Genomic DNA, 17,596 nt, shown 5'->3' with positions numbered 1-17,596 from the left:
CACAATATTTACCTGATGGACTAGCCCACCACACTCAAACCGGACCTTGGAAATTTATTAGCACAGTCATTCAAAGACAAGTACCAATTCTAGTCCAAAGAGACATTATTGAAGCAGTTCCTTTTCACAATCAATATTCGTCTACTGCGCAAAGGTAGTGATCGGAAAGACACGCCCAGAACCTCGGTGAATCAGATTGGCCCAAGCTCGAGCTAAGCTCCCTCTCAACTGCAGTCATCCACAGGAGTCCCCACCTGTTCCTCCTCCGTAAATCCGTCACGCAAAGCGCGCAATAATAAGAGTCACCATGTCCCCAATACTTGTATGACGCTCCATACTCCAATGTCCAACTGCGCTGTGGCATCCGTCAGACGGCTCGTCCCGTCCTGGCGCTCTTCGACATTCGGCGCGCAATGCGGGGGATGCGGATGGCCGGTGAGGAGTGGTATACAACGACCATGTATGAGCAGCACGCCATTGCAAGGCAAGAGGCCAAAGACAGCGTTGTTTTTCCCAGGTATGCGTCTCCGCACTTGCATTCTCACCTCCACCATCCCAAACCCGAGCCTAACGATGACCAGGCCAAGGCGTTCAAAGAGTCGGCATGGCGACTCCCTGGCTGACAGCCTTCCCACGCACCGCCAAACCCATCCTCGAAGAGATCGACCACGCCCTCCAATTCCCCCTCACCCGCATCATCGAGAGCGGCACCAACGCCGAATTGACCCAGACCGAGAACGCCCAGCCTGCCATCATGGCCACGTCGATCCTCATCCTGCGCGTCATGGAGAAGGAATTCGGCTTCGACACCGCCTCCCGCGTCGATATCACGCTGGGGCATTCGCTGGGAGAGTTCGCCGCACTGGTCGCGGGCGGGTACATCACGTTCCAGGATGCGTTGAAGATGGTGAGGAAACGCGCCATTGCCATGACTCAATGCACGAAGGCCGCGATCGAGGAGTCTGGCGGTGGGGAATTCGGCATGGTGGCTTTGGTCTGCGAGTCCGAAGCGCACATGGCCTCGCTCGTCGCGGGTATACACGAATTCCTCGAGCTGAGCACGTTGGGAAGTAAGGTCGATAGCGCAAAGGATATACCCGCTGTGCAGCAGGTGCACATTGCGAACATCAACAGCAAGAACCAGATTGTGCTGAGCGGGAGTATTGAGCGCATACAGATGCTCCTGATCAATCTGAGGCAGTTTGGCGGCCATGATCCGCGGCATGTGCGGTTGAAGAGCGATGCGCCGTTTCACAGCCCTCTGATGAAGCCGGCGCAGGAGACGATGAGGAGGATCTTGTATGATCCGGCAAGAGAGGATATCGTTACTTGGCCGGGTATCATCCCTTGCGTGTCAAACGTCACAGGACGGCCGTTTCAGACTAAAGACCAGCTGAAGGATTTGGTTGCTCGAGGCTGCGTTGAGACGGTGCAGTGGTGGAAATCAGTCAAATATCTGCACGAGGACGAGAAGGTCAAAAGATATGTGGGCATCGGGCCGGGTAAGGTTGGCAGGAACCTTGTGGGCAAGGAGGTGGGAATGAAGGGGCAGGTCAAAGGAGGTGGGGTGTGGGGGATTACAAGCCCAAAAGAGATGGAAGAGGTGGTGCAGGCGCTTGATGAGACCGAGAATGCGGCTGAGCAGGAAGAGGAGGAGTGAGCAGAGCTGTGGGTCGTCCACTAAACATGTCATTTTTTGGAACACTTGGACCATGACACACAGCACACGAATCGCCGAAACGAGGAGCATCATATTGCATCCTAAATGATGTTCGGGAGAATCCGAAAGCCCATAAAACTGGATCATACACACCAAAGGACGTCAATTCCCCTGGATATTTAATCCAGCATCAACCTGGACTTTCATACCCGTCATACTGGTATTCTTAGCCAGCATGATGAACGCATCCGCGCAATCCTGGAGATACGTCTCATGCTTCAACGCCGCCTTGTCAATGACAAAGTCGATGGTTTCTTGTGGGTATCGGAGGCCCTACCAGTCATCAGTCTCCGAGATTAACTCATGAAAGACGTAAGAGGCGGAGCATTGTGAATGATAGGAGATTATGGCGCACCCACCCACTCTGTCCTCAAGAACCCCGGCAGCACGGTATTGATGCGGATTTTGGGACCTTGGGTGGTAGCAAGGCATTTGATCAGCTGTATCTGCGCAGCTTTTGTCACGGCATATGCCATGGAGGAGCCGCCTTGCGAATTGCCCTTTGGCGTGTCAGTCTCTGTTCACACGCCCTTTTCGATCGGCACCGGAAACATATGGATTTTTAGTGCCAAAGGCTTCTATAAGGGTAACTCACCGCTATCGAACCCGTGGTAATCAACACACCACCCTCGGGGTTGGCTTCGAAAGTAGGCTTCGCCGCTTTGAGCAGGGCGTGAGGGACTTTTACATTGGCAGCCCAACACTGCGGGCGTTAGTGCATGTTCGGAATGGAAGGATTAGGACAAGAGCACACTTACCCTATCCCACTCTGGTTCATCCAAAGCGTCGAGGTCGGCGAAGTTGGAGAAGCGTGTCCAGCCCTGTGAGTTGGTCAGTTGGGGTTCATTACCAGGCAAGACAGAGCCAGTATGAGAGAAAGGAAGAAAGGCAGATAGAAGGAGAGAGTGTTTGGAGGGTGAAACATGTATTCAAGATGGGGAGGAACAATCGAATAACGGATGCCACCTACCGCATTCGCGATCACAATATCCAAACCACCTAGCTTCTCAATCGTCTCCTCGATGCTGCGTTTTGCCTCGGCGGTGGAGCACATATCCTGTTTTCATCAGCGTTCCTGCCTGCCGAATTACTTCTCCCCTTTGAGTCTTTTCTGCAGGTGCCAAGCACACTCGTTATAGTCTAACAGACCCCCTCGTTCCCATAAGATCCTGTTAGTCCCTCCAACCCCAGACGTATCTCCTCATATCAACGGAGAAAAACAGTAATACTCACAGCCCTGACAGTTACAGCCTTGACCCCCTTCTCCGCACACTTGGCAGCCACCTTCTCCGCCGGCTCGATGCGGTTGAAGTAGTTGATCGCTACGTTGGCGCCTTCGGAGGCGAAGGAGAGGGCGATGACTTCGCCGAGGCCGCTGCGTGGGACTTCAGTATCAGTGTTAAGGTTACGGGGGATAAGGTGAGGAAGGAGAGGAGAGAGAATTTTTTTTTTATGTCGAGGAGAAGAAGACTCGATGCTCCGTTGGATCAAAATCTTGTAGCCATGAGTCTTGGATCTTGCCGCTGGTAGCCTGATAGATCAGAGCTGGCATAAGATGACTGCCATCAGCATATATACATGCAATTGTCGTAATCCATTCACGATTGCCATCCTGGAGCATCTGCTTCATTCCTCCTTGGTCATATAGACGTCGGGAGAAGATACGCTTCATCTTTGACAGCACCCCAATTAGGAAGCCTTTCTCATCCATATTGTATGTATTTCGAGGCTCGATTGCATATTGGGCAATCTTGTCCTCTAAAAGCTTAAAATATAGGCTGTATTTGAAGGTAGAATCAGCGCGTTTGCGTAGGGCATCCAGACCAGATGTCCATCGTGAAACTAGGTCAATCTGATGCCGGTCGATAAAGTGATCAACCCAGTTTTTGCCAGGCTCTTTTTCTGCTATTTCTGTTGCGAAGTTTCATATCATCTGCCTTGTAGGAGGCAGGCCTCTTGCACAAAGGCCATCTATATATTCTACAAGCGTAGATTCCTGGGTATCATTAAGGAGGCGACTGTTTTCGACTTTTTCCGTGCGGGTGCCCTGCACCCCGCGGTGATGGCGTGACAGCGTATTTCGATTAACACCATACTTTTTGGTGACCTGCACGTAATTAGGCTTTTCTTCAGGCTTCAGCGACTTCAACAACTCCAATGCGGCATCCATAGCATATATATTGCGGTGGTGGTCGTCGTGTAAAAATGTCGAACATTTGGTGTTCAGCGATCGCCAGGTGGGGGCGATCGCCAGGCGGTGAGTCACTGTAAAGGATAGCTAACTCTGACGAATCGAGTGATGCCATGAAAATAGAGGCGCCGGAAGGTTCGACGCCATAATGACTGACAGCTCCTGCGAGATGAGGGCGAAGAAGGCAATCGGCCTTCGCATCAACCATGAGAGAGAAGACGGCACCATTGCAGACTGTCACCTGCCCGAACGATGTCGTACAACCATGTGGCGTTGTGCTCCTCGCGGTTGCATTGCAGCTCGAGAACGCCGAAGTGTCCAAGCTCGCGAAATCGCGATAATGAAAGATCCATCAGTTTGGTCCACATCGGGACCAGGCTCTCGGATTCGAGCAGACTGGCGCGGGGACAGCGCCAGAGGACAGTAGGGTTCAGTTGGGAGCGGAGACAGCATGGCGCCCTCGACGGCTCGGAGCAGGGCCGCCAAAGGAGGACTTCGGCAGATCTAGAGGGAGCATATGCAAGGTGATGAGTGGCAGATGAGTTGCAGCTTTCGATACGGCAAGAAGGGTGGCGGCGGCGAGATCGCCATATCGAGCGATGAGCTGCGGGTCAACCCCCTGTGACTGTGGCAGTGGTGAAGTGTTGGGAGGCTGATGGATGGAGGTCGAGACAAACTTCAAAGCTAGCCATATATGTAGTAGCGTACTACAGGCAACGCAGGGTATGTTGTATCATCTCCTTCTCCCAATTCCACTCCTCTGTCTTTTCTATCGCCCGATCAATACCCAGCAACTCGCCACAGTAGAGGCGGACAGAGAAGCTGCCTTTCAATGTCGGGATCTCGTGCTCGTGACTTACGTGGTGCCCGTCGCTGACGTCTAGCTCCAATGTACGACCAATAACCACACCAGCGAACTAGGGGTAAAGAGATTCGGCTTATGCAACTTCGAGTCCATATGTGCTCCAGCTCGCCGACTTGCTACTGGCCCGCGATGTCCGGCCCGTCTCGAGCCCTAGAGGCATTTTACTCTGCTTCCGAGCCCGAGGTGGTACAAACGTCGAAGTCATCCCGAGACACACTCTCACCTTCTCGATTCTCTTTCTCACACCACCAAATGTTCAGTGCCTCATCAAGTCCTGCAAGCAACCGGCGCTCATTCCGTACAGCGGTCCCCTGCTCAACCAGAAGCCCGGTTCAGTATTCCGCAGCACATACCCAGGACGCCGGTTACGGGTTTTCAAGACCCTAATCAAGACATGTGCGCCTTATACAGTTGAAGCGTTTCTGCGGAGTGCGTAGTTTCTTTTTTCTTTTTGAGTCCGTCTGGCTGCAGCTGGCACTCAAATCAACATGCATCTGCAGGATTAAAGCGCACCGGAATTGTCCCTCTTCCTCCAATCCGGCAGTAGTTCTGGAGGTATTTTTCCTTGATGTGATTGTTACAGGCCGCACCACTATGCTTCACATACATGAGAACCTAATTCGACAATCATGGACAGATAACCTACATACCAGCGGTCGTGCGGCCATTGTAATCCATACAACGGTGCACCTGCTGGTTCGTTGTTCCATGATTTTACATTCTATGGCCCTGATGGATGCTGCGTACGACCCTTTCCTGGTCCCTTTAGGATTCGATGCTTTCAGGTCAGTTGATGAAGCATAGACGAGCTGTCCGGTGCGGCTTGTCCCCTGAGGCAGCGGACATCAAACCCTTAGTGGAGGGCGCATTTCCCATTTCGGTTTATGCTCGATATAAAGGAAAAAGCCACAATGACCCGCAGAGACGTTGACAGTCGAAGACGCCATCGTGCCACAGTCCGGCTACCCCTTGCCAACCTGACGAAGGTGAAAGCCGGCTGATGGGCGTCGCGTTACCCGACCATTGGTCTGACATAGGTTTCGTTACAGACCCGGATCTTAGAGAATGCATCCACTTTGGCAGCAGGCTTTGTACAATGTCGGAGAAAAAAGAATCTGGCTGATCAACCTGTAAATGACGCAGAAGACATGCTGGTCGTGGCTGTTGGGCGTGGCAGGGGCGGGGGTCGGAGGCCTTCGACGTACACCTATCAGCAAGTCACATATATCTCCAACTTACTTGTCATATCAGTCCCTTGCCCAATGGGATCAGCCTTGAACGACATCCATTCCGAAGGGCTAACCTGTGAAGGCCAGGTACCCTTCGGATACACAGGATCTGCACGGCTCCAAGAACACCATATCACCAAGTCTTCGGGGCGCCACAGGCTACCATCACTGGCGTAATTCGCGCCTATAACACCGCCTGCTCACCCTTCTTGTCTCCTCGGCTTCACGTACGCTTTGCAACATCCCGCTTCCCGGGCTTCCAACGAAAATTCAGGCTTCAACTGCGGCTCTTTCCTCTAAGTTGTATATTTAGTGCCCAAGAACCAATCCATCACGGTTTGTATCTCGATATCATAAAGACAGCACAGACTAAATCGACTCTGCACAGGCTCCTTGAAGAATGCAGCAACTCACTCTGGAAACTAGTCGAAGTCCACGCAACAAGCACGCACCGCATTGTCAGGGTGGAGGTCGCAGGTCTTGTCATAACCATTACAACAAATGTGTAAGTCAAGGCCAAAACTCCGCTTCTTAGGCGGCTCTTTAGCTGGTTCTATACCTTTTGTACCTGTTTGCTCTTCCAGTTATTTAGTACGAGGTCAATATTTTTATTGCACACTTCTTGACTGCGTGTATTCTCAGGAATATGCTAAACGAACCACTTCCAGCGACAAGAACTTCCGCAATGGGCCAACCCACGTCCGGGTGTGCCGCAACGATATCATCCGCTGGAGGATGAGTCTAGACAGGCGAGTCATAATCTCAGAACGAAAGGCCCGTCGTGTGTTCGCTAACGACTAGCAGTTGGCCCGTAATGTGGGCCATCCATCACCACCAGATACTCCATCCCGTACACCTGCTGATTCCGAGTATCCGCACGAAAAACGTCAGAGGGACAGAAAAGTGCATGGGGAGAATAGTAGATATGATAATGGTCTATTCCGTACTCCACCCAGCGAACGTTCTTCCGCCGACTGGAGGCACACCGTTCTGGGACCCACGCAGCATGCACCGAATTCCCACAATCACCGTCCACGATCTCCCCCGGCATCACCTATCCTTGTTTCTCCGTCGACCTTGGTAGATTCAAGAGTTTCAAACTTCGAACCTGACCAGCCAAGGAGTGAGAGTTATTTGCCTCGGATTCGAAACCCGTATGATTCTGCATCTCGCTCGCATCCTCAAACACTAGATCGCCACGAACATTTACACGGTGGGTGTTCCTCGTACCCAGTGGAGCGCTCTGGGCTGCAGTGCCACCACCGATCTTCCATGACCCCGACTTCGAGCCATCCACACTACCTGCGGCATCCAGGATCTGATCAGACTCCATGTCAACCAATGCCGGGGCCTCCTCCAGAATTAGTATCGCGCCGCTCGAACGCTTCTGCCGATTATCCACGGGTTCCGCTCTCCGGAGCCTCTGCCCATTACCCACATGACGCGACACAATATCCCCAACACTATGCTGGGCCTTCTGTGTACGCTTCTCCTGGAGATCAGGTAGTTCCTCAGTATCCGTCCGACCACGGCTTTCCCAACCCTCACGATCCGCGTATCCCACCAGCCACCGTACAAGAGATGCTCGAGCTCCAGCGCTCCTACTATCACTATTACCAAGCGCCACTGCAGACCTCCAGAAAACGGGGCAACCTGCCCAAGGACGCAACTGAGATGTTGAAGAAGTGGCTGGAGGAGAATAAGGACACACCATATCCGACTGAGGATCAGAAGAAGATATTTGAGAGGGAGACGGGGTTGACGTTGCAGCAAGTGAGTTAGCATGATTGTATTTCTGAACCTTGTTGGATGGAAAATTGACATACTCGTTTGTATAGATTTCGAACTGGTTCATCAATGCGAGACGTCGACATCTAGGGCGGAGTGGGATACTGGGTAAGAATAATGGAAACAGCGCTGGGAACCCAGCGACTGCAAGTGGGAATTATTGATGCGCGTTCTTTAGGAGGATGTGTTTGCCGTGGCTTTGTTTGAGCTTGAATCTGGGTAGGAGCACGGTCGCTTTTATATGGTCTGCGCCATGTTCTGTTGTCGTATACATACTGTACTATGGTGTCGAAGAGTACGATTACTGTGATAAAGATTGGTCTACTGATGATTGATGTCGGCAGGAACGATAGCACTCCCCACTCGCGGATGGTTCGCAAAACATTCGATTTTCGGTCCATGTAGGTAGGTCGATACCTATCATTTGGAACATGTATCTCCCTGTAACGAACGCAACGTCCCTGAGTGTTTGATTAAAACAAAGTAGCCCCCTTATACACCTTGATAGCCACGGGACCGCAAAAAAGCTGTGCAAATAATCATTCAAATACCCAAACGCTGAGCACGCCACCGCTATGCCAAAATCAAGTGATATAAATAATCAACGACGTGAAAGTATCTTCATGCTTCCGACGAACGTCTAGAGCCCCGTCTTCTCCTTCTTCTTGCGGAGGCAGCGCCATGCTCTTCTATCAGCCTGGATACTGCAGGACCCCAAATGTACTCCCCTCTTGGATCATTATGTGCAGTGCAGGGGCTCATTTTCCACGAGAACCAGTGCCATACGCTCTCTCCCATGATGTCTTTCACATTTCGCAGTGCTCCCCTGTCCCAAGGGTTTTGGCCACGCTCTGTCTCGAGAACGACATAGGAGCGCAAGGGCGGCCGCTCAAACTCGTACACGATGTTGGCCTTGCCTGCGGATGCGATGGTAGCAGAAGGGGCTGCAGTTTTTAACACGGCAATGTTATAGGTGCCGTCCCTCTGTAAAGCCTCGATGGTTGTGTAGTTAAGGGCCATATTGTAACATGTGGTGCAAAACATGCCAAATGCGAAAAGGAAGAAGATACCTCCAAGAGCAGTTGCTGCGACCCAGGTGCCAGGCGTGGAATCAAGCTATAAAACTTTAGTACATTGAAAACCCTTGTATAAGAGTTAGACTCACCTTCTCCGCCCGTTCTGCGAGAAAGACGGCCATGACAATTAAGACATAACCCGTATACAGGAATCCATAAAAACAAAACTGTACAAAGAATTTGTGCGATCTCTCGGCAATCATGCCTCCAGCATACGGGCAGAAGTGGTCCATCCTTTTGACGCACCGGTTCAACTGAGATGAATGGTGTGCTCTGTCCGGTTTCCAATTATGACAGTCCCAGCACCACGTCGGGTAGCCCTCATGGTCACATATGTAGGCTTCGAAGCGGTCGAAGTAATCCATCGGGGCCGTTTTCTTTTCCGACGCTGGATCGCCGCGCGAGACCAGACCTGGGTCGACCCATATAACCTGAAGCAGGCGTAGGAAAGTCACTGCGAACCCAAGCAGGATAACGCAATATATAACGATGAGGGTGACGCCCGTAGCGTTTCGTGCTTCAAGTCCAAATCCGGGCGATGGTTTCATAAGATATTGGACACAAACTAGGTATACCAAGACATAGGAAGTGTAGGCTATGCCGCCGACTTCGAGAAGAGGGAGGAGAACGGCGCTGACCTGATTGACTTTTCGATCCAGCCGCTTCTTTCCATCCTCTGAGATGGCCATGGCGAGGCCGGTTCGGCGCCAGACGCGGCCGCGTGGAGAGCGTATAGCAAGGGGTCACACAAAGCGATGTTCCGTCTGGATGCGAAGATGGGAATCGTGTGGCCCATTAGGTTGCAGTTGTGATCCTCGCCACGCGTAATCCCGAATCGAGGCGACGCTCGAGCCAGCTTTCCACGTGCATGCCTTTCTGGGACTAGCGCGGATAGCTTACTTCAACTTCATTCCAGATCCAAAAGAGTTGGGAATCCCCAATGTCAAACCTCTCCGATACAGGATTGTCCATGATAATACACTGCTGTTGTTCTATGCTGATACCTTCGATAATGAGCTGCATGAAAGAAATAAGCGTCGATTCCACGTACACCTGGTTGCCTGCTGCTGACGCCTGAACTGACTTTCCAGCTTCAGCCTGTGGGTTGTCAACAATATCAAATCCCTCAATCGATTGCTCTCGCATTTGCCAACGTTGTTGCCTTTGGAGCTCGCTAGATTGAATGGCGCCCTCGATGGATATCCACGGATCATTCTTCGGGAACTGAGGGCAAAGATTTTTTCTTCCAAATCGCAATATCTCAGCCTTGTCATCCCAATGTAGGCAAACAGTCTGCTAGAATTTACTAATGCATACGGCCTACTCGGAGAAGTTCCTATTGGTTATTGTCATCTGGACTTGGCACTTTGACATCGTTACCTGTTCTTCCTACCCGTCACCTTGACCGGAATGAACGGCCAGACCCCGTCCGAGATCCTTTTCCGCCGCCATGACACCAATCATGAATGGCTTGCTCGTCCTTCACCCCGTATCACCGTCGAACTATCGTGGCTTACTTTGGCCGCACTGCTTCGCATGGCGCCAAATGGCTTCATGGCTTCCTAATGCCGTGGCTGAGACATGCAACACAATAAGTCATGTTCAAGGCTGTCTTCATAAGGTATATAATTGCTCCGCCCTCCTGGCTTAGAGACTCAAAGGCGAGTGACAGCTCTCATCGGCGGACTCAAGGCTGAATGATGCTGCCCGACGACAGTCCCTCACCGACATCGTCAACATTTGGCGCCCTACCGCAATCTGCGACTTATCTTGGCACTGCCTTCATCATGAGTGTGCGGCCTGGTTTATCGGACGATTCCTTGACCGTCGTCAAAGGTACTGCACGCGCACTGCCTCAAAATAACGACCAGCTCTCAATCGCGCTGTAAAAGGTCGCCCTGAGCTTGGTTTTGAGGTTCATTGCGCAGTCAGCAGTCCCCGAAGCCGGAGGGACCTCGACCGGTGTGGACGGCAAACCGAGGACCGGTCAACTGATGCCTCCTTACCGTGTTGCCATGATCGGCTGGCCTGACAAAACCTAGGATCGAGTCTTCTTTCAATAGCTTCACTAAAGTGAGTCAACATGCAATCCCGAAACCAGGCCTGAAGACCTTGGGGAATAAGCCCTGAGGGTCCTCGAAGGATCCTCGATAATATTCAGAGAACCAAAACTGGACTGCCTCGTATACATGGCTGGACTTCCGATTGCAAACAAAGTTTTCCAGAGGACGATGAGCTCCGGTGAGAAAGACAAGTTCGGCCGATTACATCGTGAGCGAAAGCAAGAAAGACTGCTCATGCCCGCGTTGTCGTGAGTGAACATGTCACGCCTCGTGCTCTATCTGACTGGGAGAAGGTCTCGCTTCTCAAAGGGCACCTCGGTGTTCACGCACACTGACGCTTGGTCCTTCGTTTGGTTATAGTTTGCAAGTCCTTCCTGTCAAACCCTCATCTCAGTAGTAACTACTGGGGACTTATCTGACCGTTACAATGTCTGGTACGGACATCAGGGCCCCGGATAGATGGGGAATCAACAGATGACAATGTCGTCGAAGTAAGTTTACACAATGGACGCTAGCATCTTGTGATTACCTAAGGATCAATCCTACTTGTCGTTATATCATTTTACTTTTCGTTGCCATTCATGTCCATCGAACTTCCTCCAAGACACCTCGAGCTCCTTCACCCGTGAAAAGTTGGATGGCGCCCTCCGACAGGCGAAGAGGCATTAAGGCAACTTGTTAGGGCCAGCGTCAATCATTTACAATTGGGTTGGTACTACATCGTCAGCCACTCTCGTCTTCCGACATCGCTGTCATCACGCTAACATTGCATCTTTATCGTTAGCACTCTTATATCCAGTCATCCAGTCGGTCTATCCGCGCTATGGTTTGGACAGACCACTAGTTTCTGCTGTAGCGAGGTCTTAACCGATCTCTGCGGTCTCAATGGTCAAAGCTCCGTCAGGCGTCGCTCGACTGCAGTCTCAGCCGTCATAACAGCGAAATCTTCAACTGTGACCGATGACGAAAAAGCAATTATTCCACACCTCACCGCGGATTCTAAGGCCCCATGATCGCGCTTCGCGTCCTTCGGTGATGTTGGCCCTCTCTCCCCAGACTACAGACTGAACAAAGCTTTACCTATACTCCGCCGCGCTGTTCTCACAACGCCCTGGGTTGATGTGTTGCCTCGGCGGGGTTGTTTGGGCTTCTCTCGCCTCAGAAAGCGACCTAAAGTGACCTTGGCTCATACTGCGGTCTGTGTTCATGCCTTGTGGTGAGCCGCCCATTGTGGTGACGTCTGTCTCTTTACGGCGCTCTTTCCAAGTCCTATAAAAGACCACATGGCTGTGCTTTGGAACGGTTTCAAGCTACATCTTCCCTTGAGCATCTTCACTTGAGCAGAATCCAACTTTAAAAGTCCTGCGTGGCGAAGGCGATACTTACCTATAACATTCCCTTCAAATCCATCGGACGCTTTTCTTTTCCTTATTGTCGACCACGGCAGCTATACACCTTGAATATCAGCCGTCTTTTACAGACACAGTATCTCTCATGCGCAGAACAATGGATCACACCACATTCAAGCTCGTTGTCAACACGCAATGGCTGTTCAGATTGCTCAAGGCCCCATCAATAACAAACCTCTGCCAAGGTCATTCTTATGAGCGGTTCCCAGCTGCTGAGATTGAAGGCCAATGCTTAGACGGACCTCAAACAGTTTCTTGGTACTGCCATGTCTGCGGGGATGGTCCGTATGGAGACTGGCAAGATTCTTGCCAGGTGTGCCCTCATATCAGGTGCGGCCGCTGCCCCAACGAGACACACTAAACCACGCAAATGGTAGGCAAATCAAACAGATGGAGTGCTCAGTGCTAATTATTCATTTGAAAGCATTCTTTCATGGACCTTGAACATTATGGGCATCCCTATCACCTTCGAGCTGCTTTTACTGACTGGGTAACCACGGCTTGTGATTGATACTCAGAACTCTGTTTCCTTTCAAGACTTTCTTGTCATCTGATGTCTGCGATTTACTATCACCTTATGCAGCTATGGTATGACCTTGTAGGAATCAGGACGACAGCGGTGAGGTTGTCCGCGCTGCTCAAAATCTGCTGCCAAAGGTTCATCTTCTGACTCCGCAACTCGATGTATCTCTATCATGTCTGTATCAGATTAGTGCCCAGGGAAACAAGATCACCTTTGGAAAAGAACATCGGCGATGCTTTTCCTTCGCCAAATCTCCCTTCTGATACAAATTCGTGAAAACCGTGTAGTGGAAAGGAAGACTGGTGTAACACCAACCCAGGGTTTTTTGCAGGCTCTCTCTACCCTGCTGTATGACGTAATTTTAGATGAGATGGAGATGGGTGCCACGAGAGAGGGACTTGGGAATCATTCGGAAAGGGGTAGTTGCTCCCCCTGGTCAAGAAATTCCCGTCTCACAAAACAAGGCTTACTGCACCCTCTCACATCCGACTGAACACCACGTTGTACTGCTTCTCTGAGTTAGATTACCTAATTCAAGCATTCCACTTGGCCACACTCTAGTTTACGCCGCTAGAGCACGGTGCTTTACGGCTTATTATACCTGGACGGAGGCGCTGTCAGGCCTAGGTATCACAGCATCAGCTATATCACTGCGACGCCCTGGTGTTCAGTCGGACGTGAAAAGATGCGGTAAAGCCCACCTGTTAATGATTGCAACATTAGCTTACTTTTAACGCCGTGCTTGCCCATGACGGTGAGGATTTTCATATCCTCTACGTGGTGGCTGCTCCTCCAGCGCTAAATGCTTGTGCACCTGCGCAAAGTCAGAGAGCACTGCCCTAGACTATCACTCTGTAATTCTCAGGGAGTCACAGGTCGTATGATTCTGCTTCACCTTCAGCTAGTTGAGGTCCTGACACCTCGATGGGTCACAAAAATGCAACCCTATTGGCCGCGCTCATCGGGCCCTCAGAAGTTTTTCTAACCATAGCTTTTGAATACAACTCACCGCCTCTTGTCCTTCATCTCCGCCCTACAAATCATTTGGTCCGCTGCTGCTCAAATGAGAAGGCCATCAAATTGCTTGACCGAGATCGGAACGGTGCCCTAGGCGACTACGCCCTGCCCGCCTACTGAGCACATCAACATGTGGAGCTCGGGCTCTCCATCAAACCCCAGGTGAGGACAGTCCTTGTGGCTTGGTTGCCTCCCTAACTGCCCTCATACCAGAGATCTAGGGCCGAAAAATGGTCCTCCAAGTCCTTCGATCAATGAATATAAAGCATGCGGATATCTACACATTGACCCTCAAGATTGGCCTGTGACTCCGTTATTTCACAACATTTTATGCCATTGATCCCTTTCTTTCAGCGCTACCCTTCTTCCATAATATGAATCCCCAGAGCAATCCTTCTCTGTCGTTTACCCCAGGTCCTTTCCGGTCCGTCGAAGGAATGCAGATCAATGGAATTCCCAACTCGTGGAGCACACCGTCCGACAACTTGGGCGCCATATGGAAAGATCTACCCTCCCTACACTCAACCGGCGCTCCGATCGCCAGCACTGTCTTCCCAGGGTTTCTTAGGAGCTCCATATTTGACTCTACATTCTCAAGCTCCTACCTTTCAGGATTCGTTTCCTACTTAGAGCCAGCGGACGGAGGAAAAGAAGACAAGAAGAAAACGGAATATGTCTGGCTCTGTTGCGGCTGCAAGCGTACTTGGAATAGCTACCGCTACCAATCGCACTGCAGTGATCCCAACTGCGGCCATCAACGCTCCACCTGCTGTACCATTGAGGCCCTTCCCAATAGGAAGTAGGGACCATATTTCGATTCAAGATTTGTAAGCCTTCCCCTGGTTAGCTAGATTTTCGCACTAATTTCAACAGCAAACCGACCAAGTTCAACTCCATGCCAACCTTCTTAGCGACGAGGTGGAATTTCACAGTTGTGGCTTTTCTCTAAGCTTCTGAGTGGCGTCTTACTGTTTCAGCCTTTCTTTCTTCTCACCCTCGTGCGATCTTTCCGTTTTCCCATGATCAAGATTCTGGTAGCATGTTGCCTGGGGAACCTTCTCAAAGCAAATACTGAGGAGCGTGCATGTACCTCTGCTTGTCACCGCACCTTCATGCAAACTTTGTGGTCTGGGTCTTGCACATCTCTTTAGGATACGCACGCTCTCGTTCAACTTCTTTCCTTGATGCTTTTGTTCTAATAGATCAATGCCACAATTCCGCAAACCGCGACTGCGACTTGAATTTAAACCCTAACTTCAATTTAAGCCCCAGTGAGCCTCGTGCATCGCCACGCATCTTCAGCATAACTCCATCCTGCGCCCCTAATCAACGCATCCATGCTCTAGGATTGCCTTGTCATAAATCCCGAGAAACTGTGACCGACCCAGGGTCAAATCTTTTCTCCAATACTCCTAAATCTTATCCTTGTCCAAGTGACGTCGAGCCTTCATGGAGGTTTCATATCAGCCCTGCGAAGTGCCCTTCTGCCTTCTCTATCAACACAACTGTGCGCATCTACAGTACTCACACTTGCGCTGCGCCTCACAACCCGCTTTTCAGCGGTGCTATTTTACCTTCGACTTCCGCCTACCTGGTGTCTAAGCCTGCGCAAGCGCAAAAACGTTACTGTCAACTGTCCAAAACCCGAACCCTCGGTGTGCGCCCAAAATTTGGCCCGTGTGGGTTGAGCTCGAAATAAGGTCAGCCAAGCTTTACGCCTTGGGCGTCGATGATGACCCGAAGGTATCTCCGCTTACGCTCGCGGACGGGTAAAAAGATATAGAACGCGGAGATGAGGCTGGGGACGGGGAGGCGAGAGGCTGTGTAAGATGCGGGGCTGCCCAGGTGCGCCGCCTGACGGAAACCGCCGAAGGTCAAGGCTACTTGCAATAATCTCTGCGTGTGCGTCGAACAAACGGGAAAATAATTCAAGTGGCGTAGAGTTAACTCTACCTTCAGAGACGTCGCAGAATATTGGTCCACCCAACACCAATTCTAGTTTCTACCGCAACCTTCCTTACCTCAACCTCCTGTGGGCAGTGGAAACACATGCTTCCTTTCGTTCCCACATCAATACAGCGTTAGCAGTGGAGAAAAGATACCCTAGGGTAATACTATCTGTCACGCTTTTCTGATCTTGATCATACCTATACATCTGCATTCCATGCCCGACGTCATGTTGCCTTGCTCACCCTCCTCGGAAATCTCCGAAAAGCCTTGCAGCCTCGTAGGCTCGCAGCCCTACAGACGATCAAGGTCAGGCGCCTAGATCCGATATGAATCATTACCTGGTGCGCGGCTGCAGTGCGTAGCAAACACATGATGCCTCGTGGAGCCTGCAGCAAACCTTATCACTCAGAAGGCGGCTTGAATTGAGCGGTGGCCATGACGCTATGTACATGTCAACCCCAACGACTGATACATCTGCTTCGGAGCCAAGGCAGAGCAAGCTGCAGGCAGACAGAAAAAGGGGGCGTCCGTTGTCCAGTCTCGTCAGAGTGGTACATACCCTACGGTTACCTTTGAGTCAACATGTGTTTCAACTCACCGTTACTCGTCCTCCGCTTGGCATTCAGCACCTGCAACATCAAGGCCACAGCTAGCCCAAGGTTCCGAATTATTATCGGACCGCCGAAGCAGCAAGCTCAATGTCGAGCTCCGCACCTCTTGCTTCTGATTCGAAGTGAATTGCGTCGCGCGCCGGCTGCATCTATCTGAACGTAATCAGGTGATGCTCGCCACATTTCAGGACCGTCAGTTATCAGAGATTGGCCTCAATCGTAGGAAATCTCTTTATAGAGACATCTTTCCATGCATGTAGCGCAGAGTTCCTCAGTGTCTCCTCCTGTTTCCCTGCTGTATGTATAGCTTAGGACGACGGGCGTAGCTTCCATCACGCTCTGTCGCGCAATACATTTATTTTACCTAGCATTTAATAACCTTTTTGCACTATAATAATTGCGGTTATATGTCACTTACCTCCTATTACTATAGTAAGGGAAGGCTAACCAAGTTAAGCATGTAAGTGTTACTAATAGAGTAATTTTAAAAATGCGCTATATAAATGTTAAAAACGAGAAAATTTTCAAACAAAAATTTGCCCTCGTAGACCGACAAACCCTATTATTAAGGAGGTATAGCTCAGTGGTAGAGCGGCAGATTGCAGAAAGTTCAAATATCTGATGGTCACGTGTTCGATCCACGTTACCTCCTTTTTTCGTTTTTTTTTTTTTTGGGTCTGGGTAATCGCCATCGCAACAGCTACCGTGAGAGATACTTATTAGGACCTGTTCGGTCCCGCCCATGGGTAGTTAGGCGCTAGAACCGTTCGATAACGCTAGAATATTTTCTACCACACCTTCAAATCCGACTGAACAACCAGGGGTCGCAGGCGAAGCTTACGCTGAATAGCCTGACTCCGTCTCTGTCTAGATATAATCAGCCATGAAACGCAGTGCTCTATGGTTACACTGTTTCCAATTGATTTGTTTAATATAGGTAATCTAACTTGGAGCAGGAGCACAAGGAGGTGTTTAGTCAGATGTATAGGTGAGAAGCCTAGCCGCAGTCTAGTTGGCTCTAATGACGCTATTCGGTGCAAGCCTCTAGGTGCCTATGCTAGAACTACGCACAGTCCTTAACATGATTTTAGTATCATGTTCAGCGTATAAGGGTTTCGATACGTATTCAATCTAAGGCACAAGTTGCGTTGTTA

General features: G+C 50.7%; 5 protein-coding genes and 1 non-coding gene across 6 annotated transcripts; 4 read left to right on the top strand and 2 right to left on the bottom strand.

The window, feature by feature from the left end:
- Window positions 1-462: 462 nt before the first annotated feature.
- EI97DRAFT_370268 (malonyl-CoA-acyl carrier protein-like protein transacylase) lies at window positions 463-1,660 on the top strand (the record flags this gene model as incomplete). Its single annotated transcript, XM_033795223.1, has 2 exons — window positions 463-517; window positions 582-1,660. The coding sequence occupies 2 exons, from the start codon at window positions 463-465 to the stop codon at window positions 1,658-1,660; spliced, it is 1,134 nt and encodes a 377-aa protein (XP_033657197.1).
- A 77-nt stretch (window positions 1,661-1,737) lies between these two features.
- On the bottom strand, window positions 1,738-3,431 carry EI97DRAFT_492200 (short chain dehydrogenase/reductase; the record flags this gene model as incomplete). Its single annotated transcript, XM_033802304.1, has 7 exons — window positions 1,738-1,993; window positions 2,080-2,220; window positions 2,316-2,423; window positions 2,479-2,541; window positions 2,691-2,777; window positions 2,954-3,095; window positions 3,400-3,431. The coding sequence occupies 7 exons, from the start codon at window positions 3,429-3,431 to the stop codon at window positions 1,823-1,825; spliced, it is 744 nt and encodes a 247-aa protein (XP_033657196.1). The 3' UTR covers window positions 1,738-1,822.
- Window positions 3,432-7,425: 3,994 nt separating this feature from the next.
- Window positions 7,426-7,957, top strand: EI97DRAFT_412879 (uncharacterized protein; the record flags this gene model as incomplete). Its single annotated transcript, XM_033796774.1, has 2 exons — window positions 7,426-7,778; window positions 7,844-7,957. Exons 1-2 carry the CDS (start codon window positions 7,587-7,589, stop codon window positions 7,955-7,957), a joined length of 306 nt encoding a protein of 101 aa, XP_033657195.1. The 5' UTR covers window positions 7,426-7,586.
- A 77-nt stretch (window positions 7,958-8,034) lies between these two features.
- Window positions 8,035-9,852, bottom strand: EI97DRAFT_392727 (zf-DHHC-domain-containing protein). The gene is made up of 2 exons (XM_033796266.1): window positions 8,959-9,852; window positions 8,035-8,909 (listed from the first exon to the last, which is right to left on the bottom strand). Exons 1-2 carry the CDS (start codon window positions 9,556-9,558, stop codon window positions 8,415-8,417), a joined length of 1,095 nt encoding a protein of 364 aa, XP_033657194.1. The 5' UTR covers window positions 9,559-9,852; the 3' UTR covers window positions 8,035-8,414.
- Window positions 9,853-14,255: 4,403 nt separating this feature from the next.
- Window positions 14,256-14,684, top strand: EI97DRAFT_439970 (uncharacterized protein; the record flags this gene model as incomplete). The annotated part of the gene is made up of 1 exon (XM_033799595.1): window positions 14,256-14,684. One exon carries the CDS (start codon window positions 14,256-14,258, stop codon window positions 14,682-14,684), a length of 429 nt encoding a protein of 142 aa, XP_033657193.1.
- A 2,327-nt stretch (window positions 14,685-17,011) lies between these two features.
- EI97DRAFT_t23 lies at window positions 17,012-17,094 on the top strand. Its single transcript has one exon. It is a non-coding gene; the product is annotated as a tRNA-Cys (tRNA).
- The last annotated feature ends 502 nt before the right edge of the window (window positions 17,095-17,596 follow it).

Source organism: Westerdykella ornata, assembly GCF_010094085.1.
Source record: "Westerdykella ornata strain CBS 379.55 unplaced genomic scaffold EI97scaffold_3, whole genome shotgun sequence".
In the NCBI taxonomy this organism is placed as follows: domain Eukaryota; kingdom Fungi; phylum Ascomycota; class Dothideomycetes; order Pleosporales; family Sporormiaceae; genus Westerdykella; species Westerdykella ornata.
Note: the sequence above shows the minus strand (reverse complement) of the source record. Positions and strands in the feature narration are given on the sequence as shown.

What these genes read in the sequence shown, in the direction of transcription:
- EI97DRAFT_392727 (XM_033796266.1), bottom strand. Translation starts at nt 9,558, where the DNA reads ATGGCCATCTCAGAGGATGGAAAGAAGCGGCTGGATCGAAAAGTCAAT. An exon ending in TCGCAGAACGGGCGGAGAAG is followed by an intron (nt 8,910 to 8,958) that starts GTGAGTCTAACT and finishes AAAGTTTTATAG; the next exon opens with CTTGATTCCACGCCTGGCAC.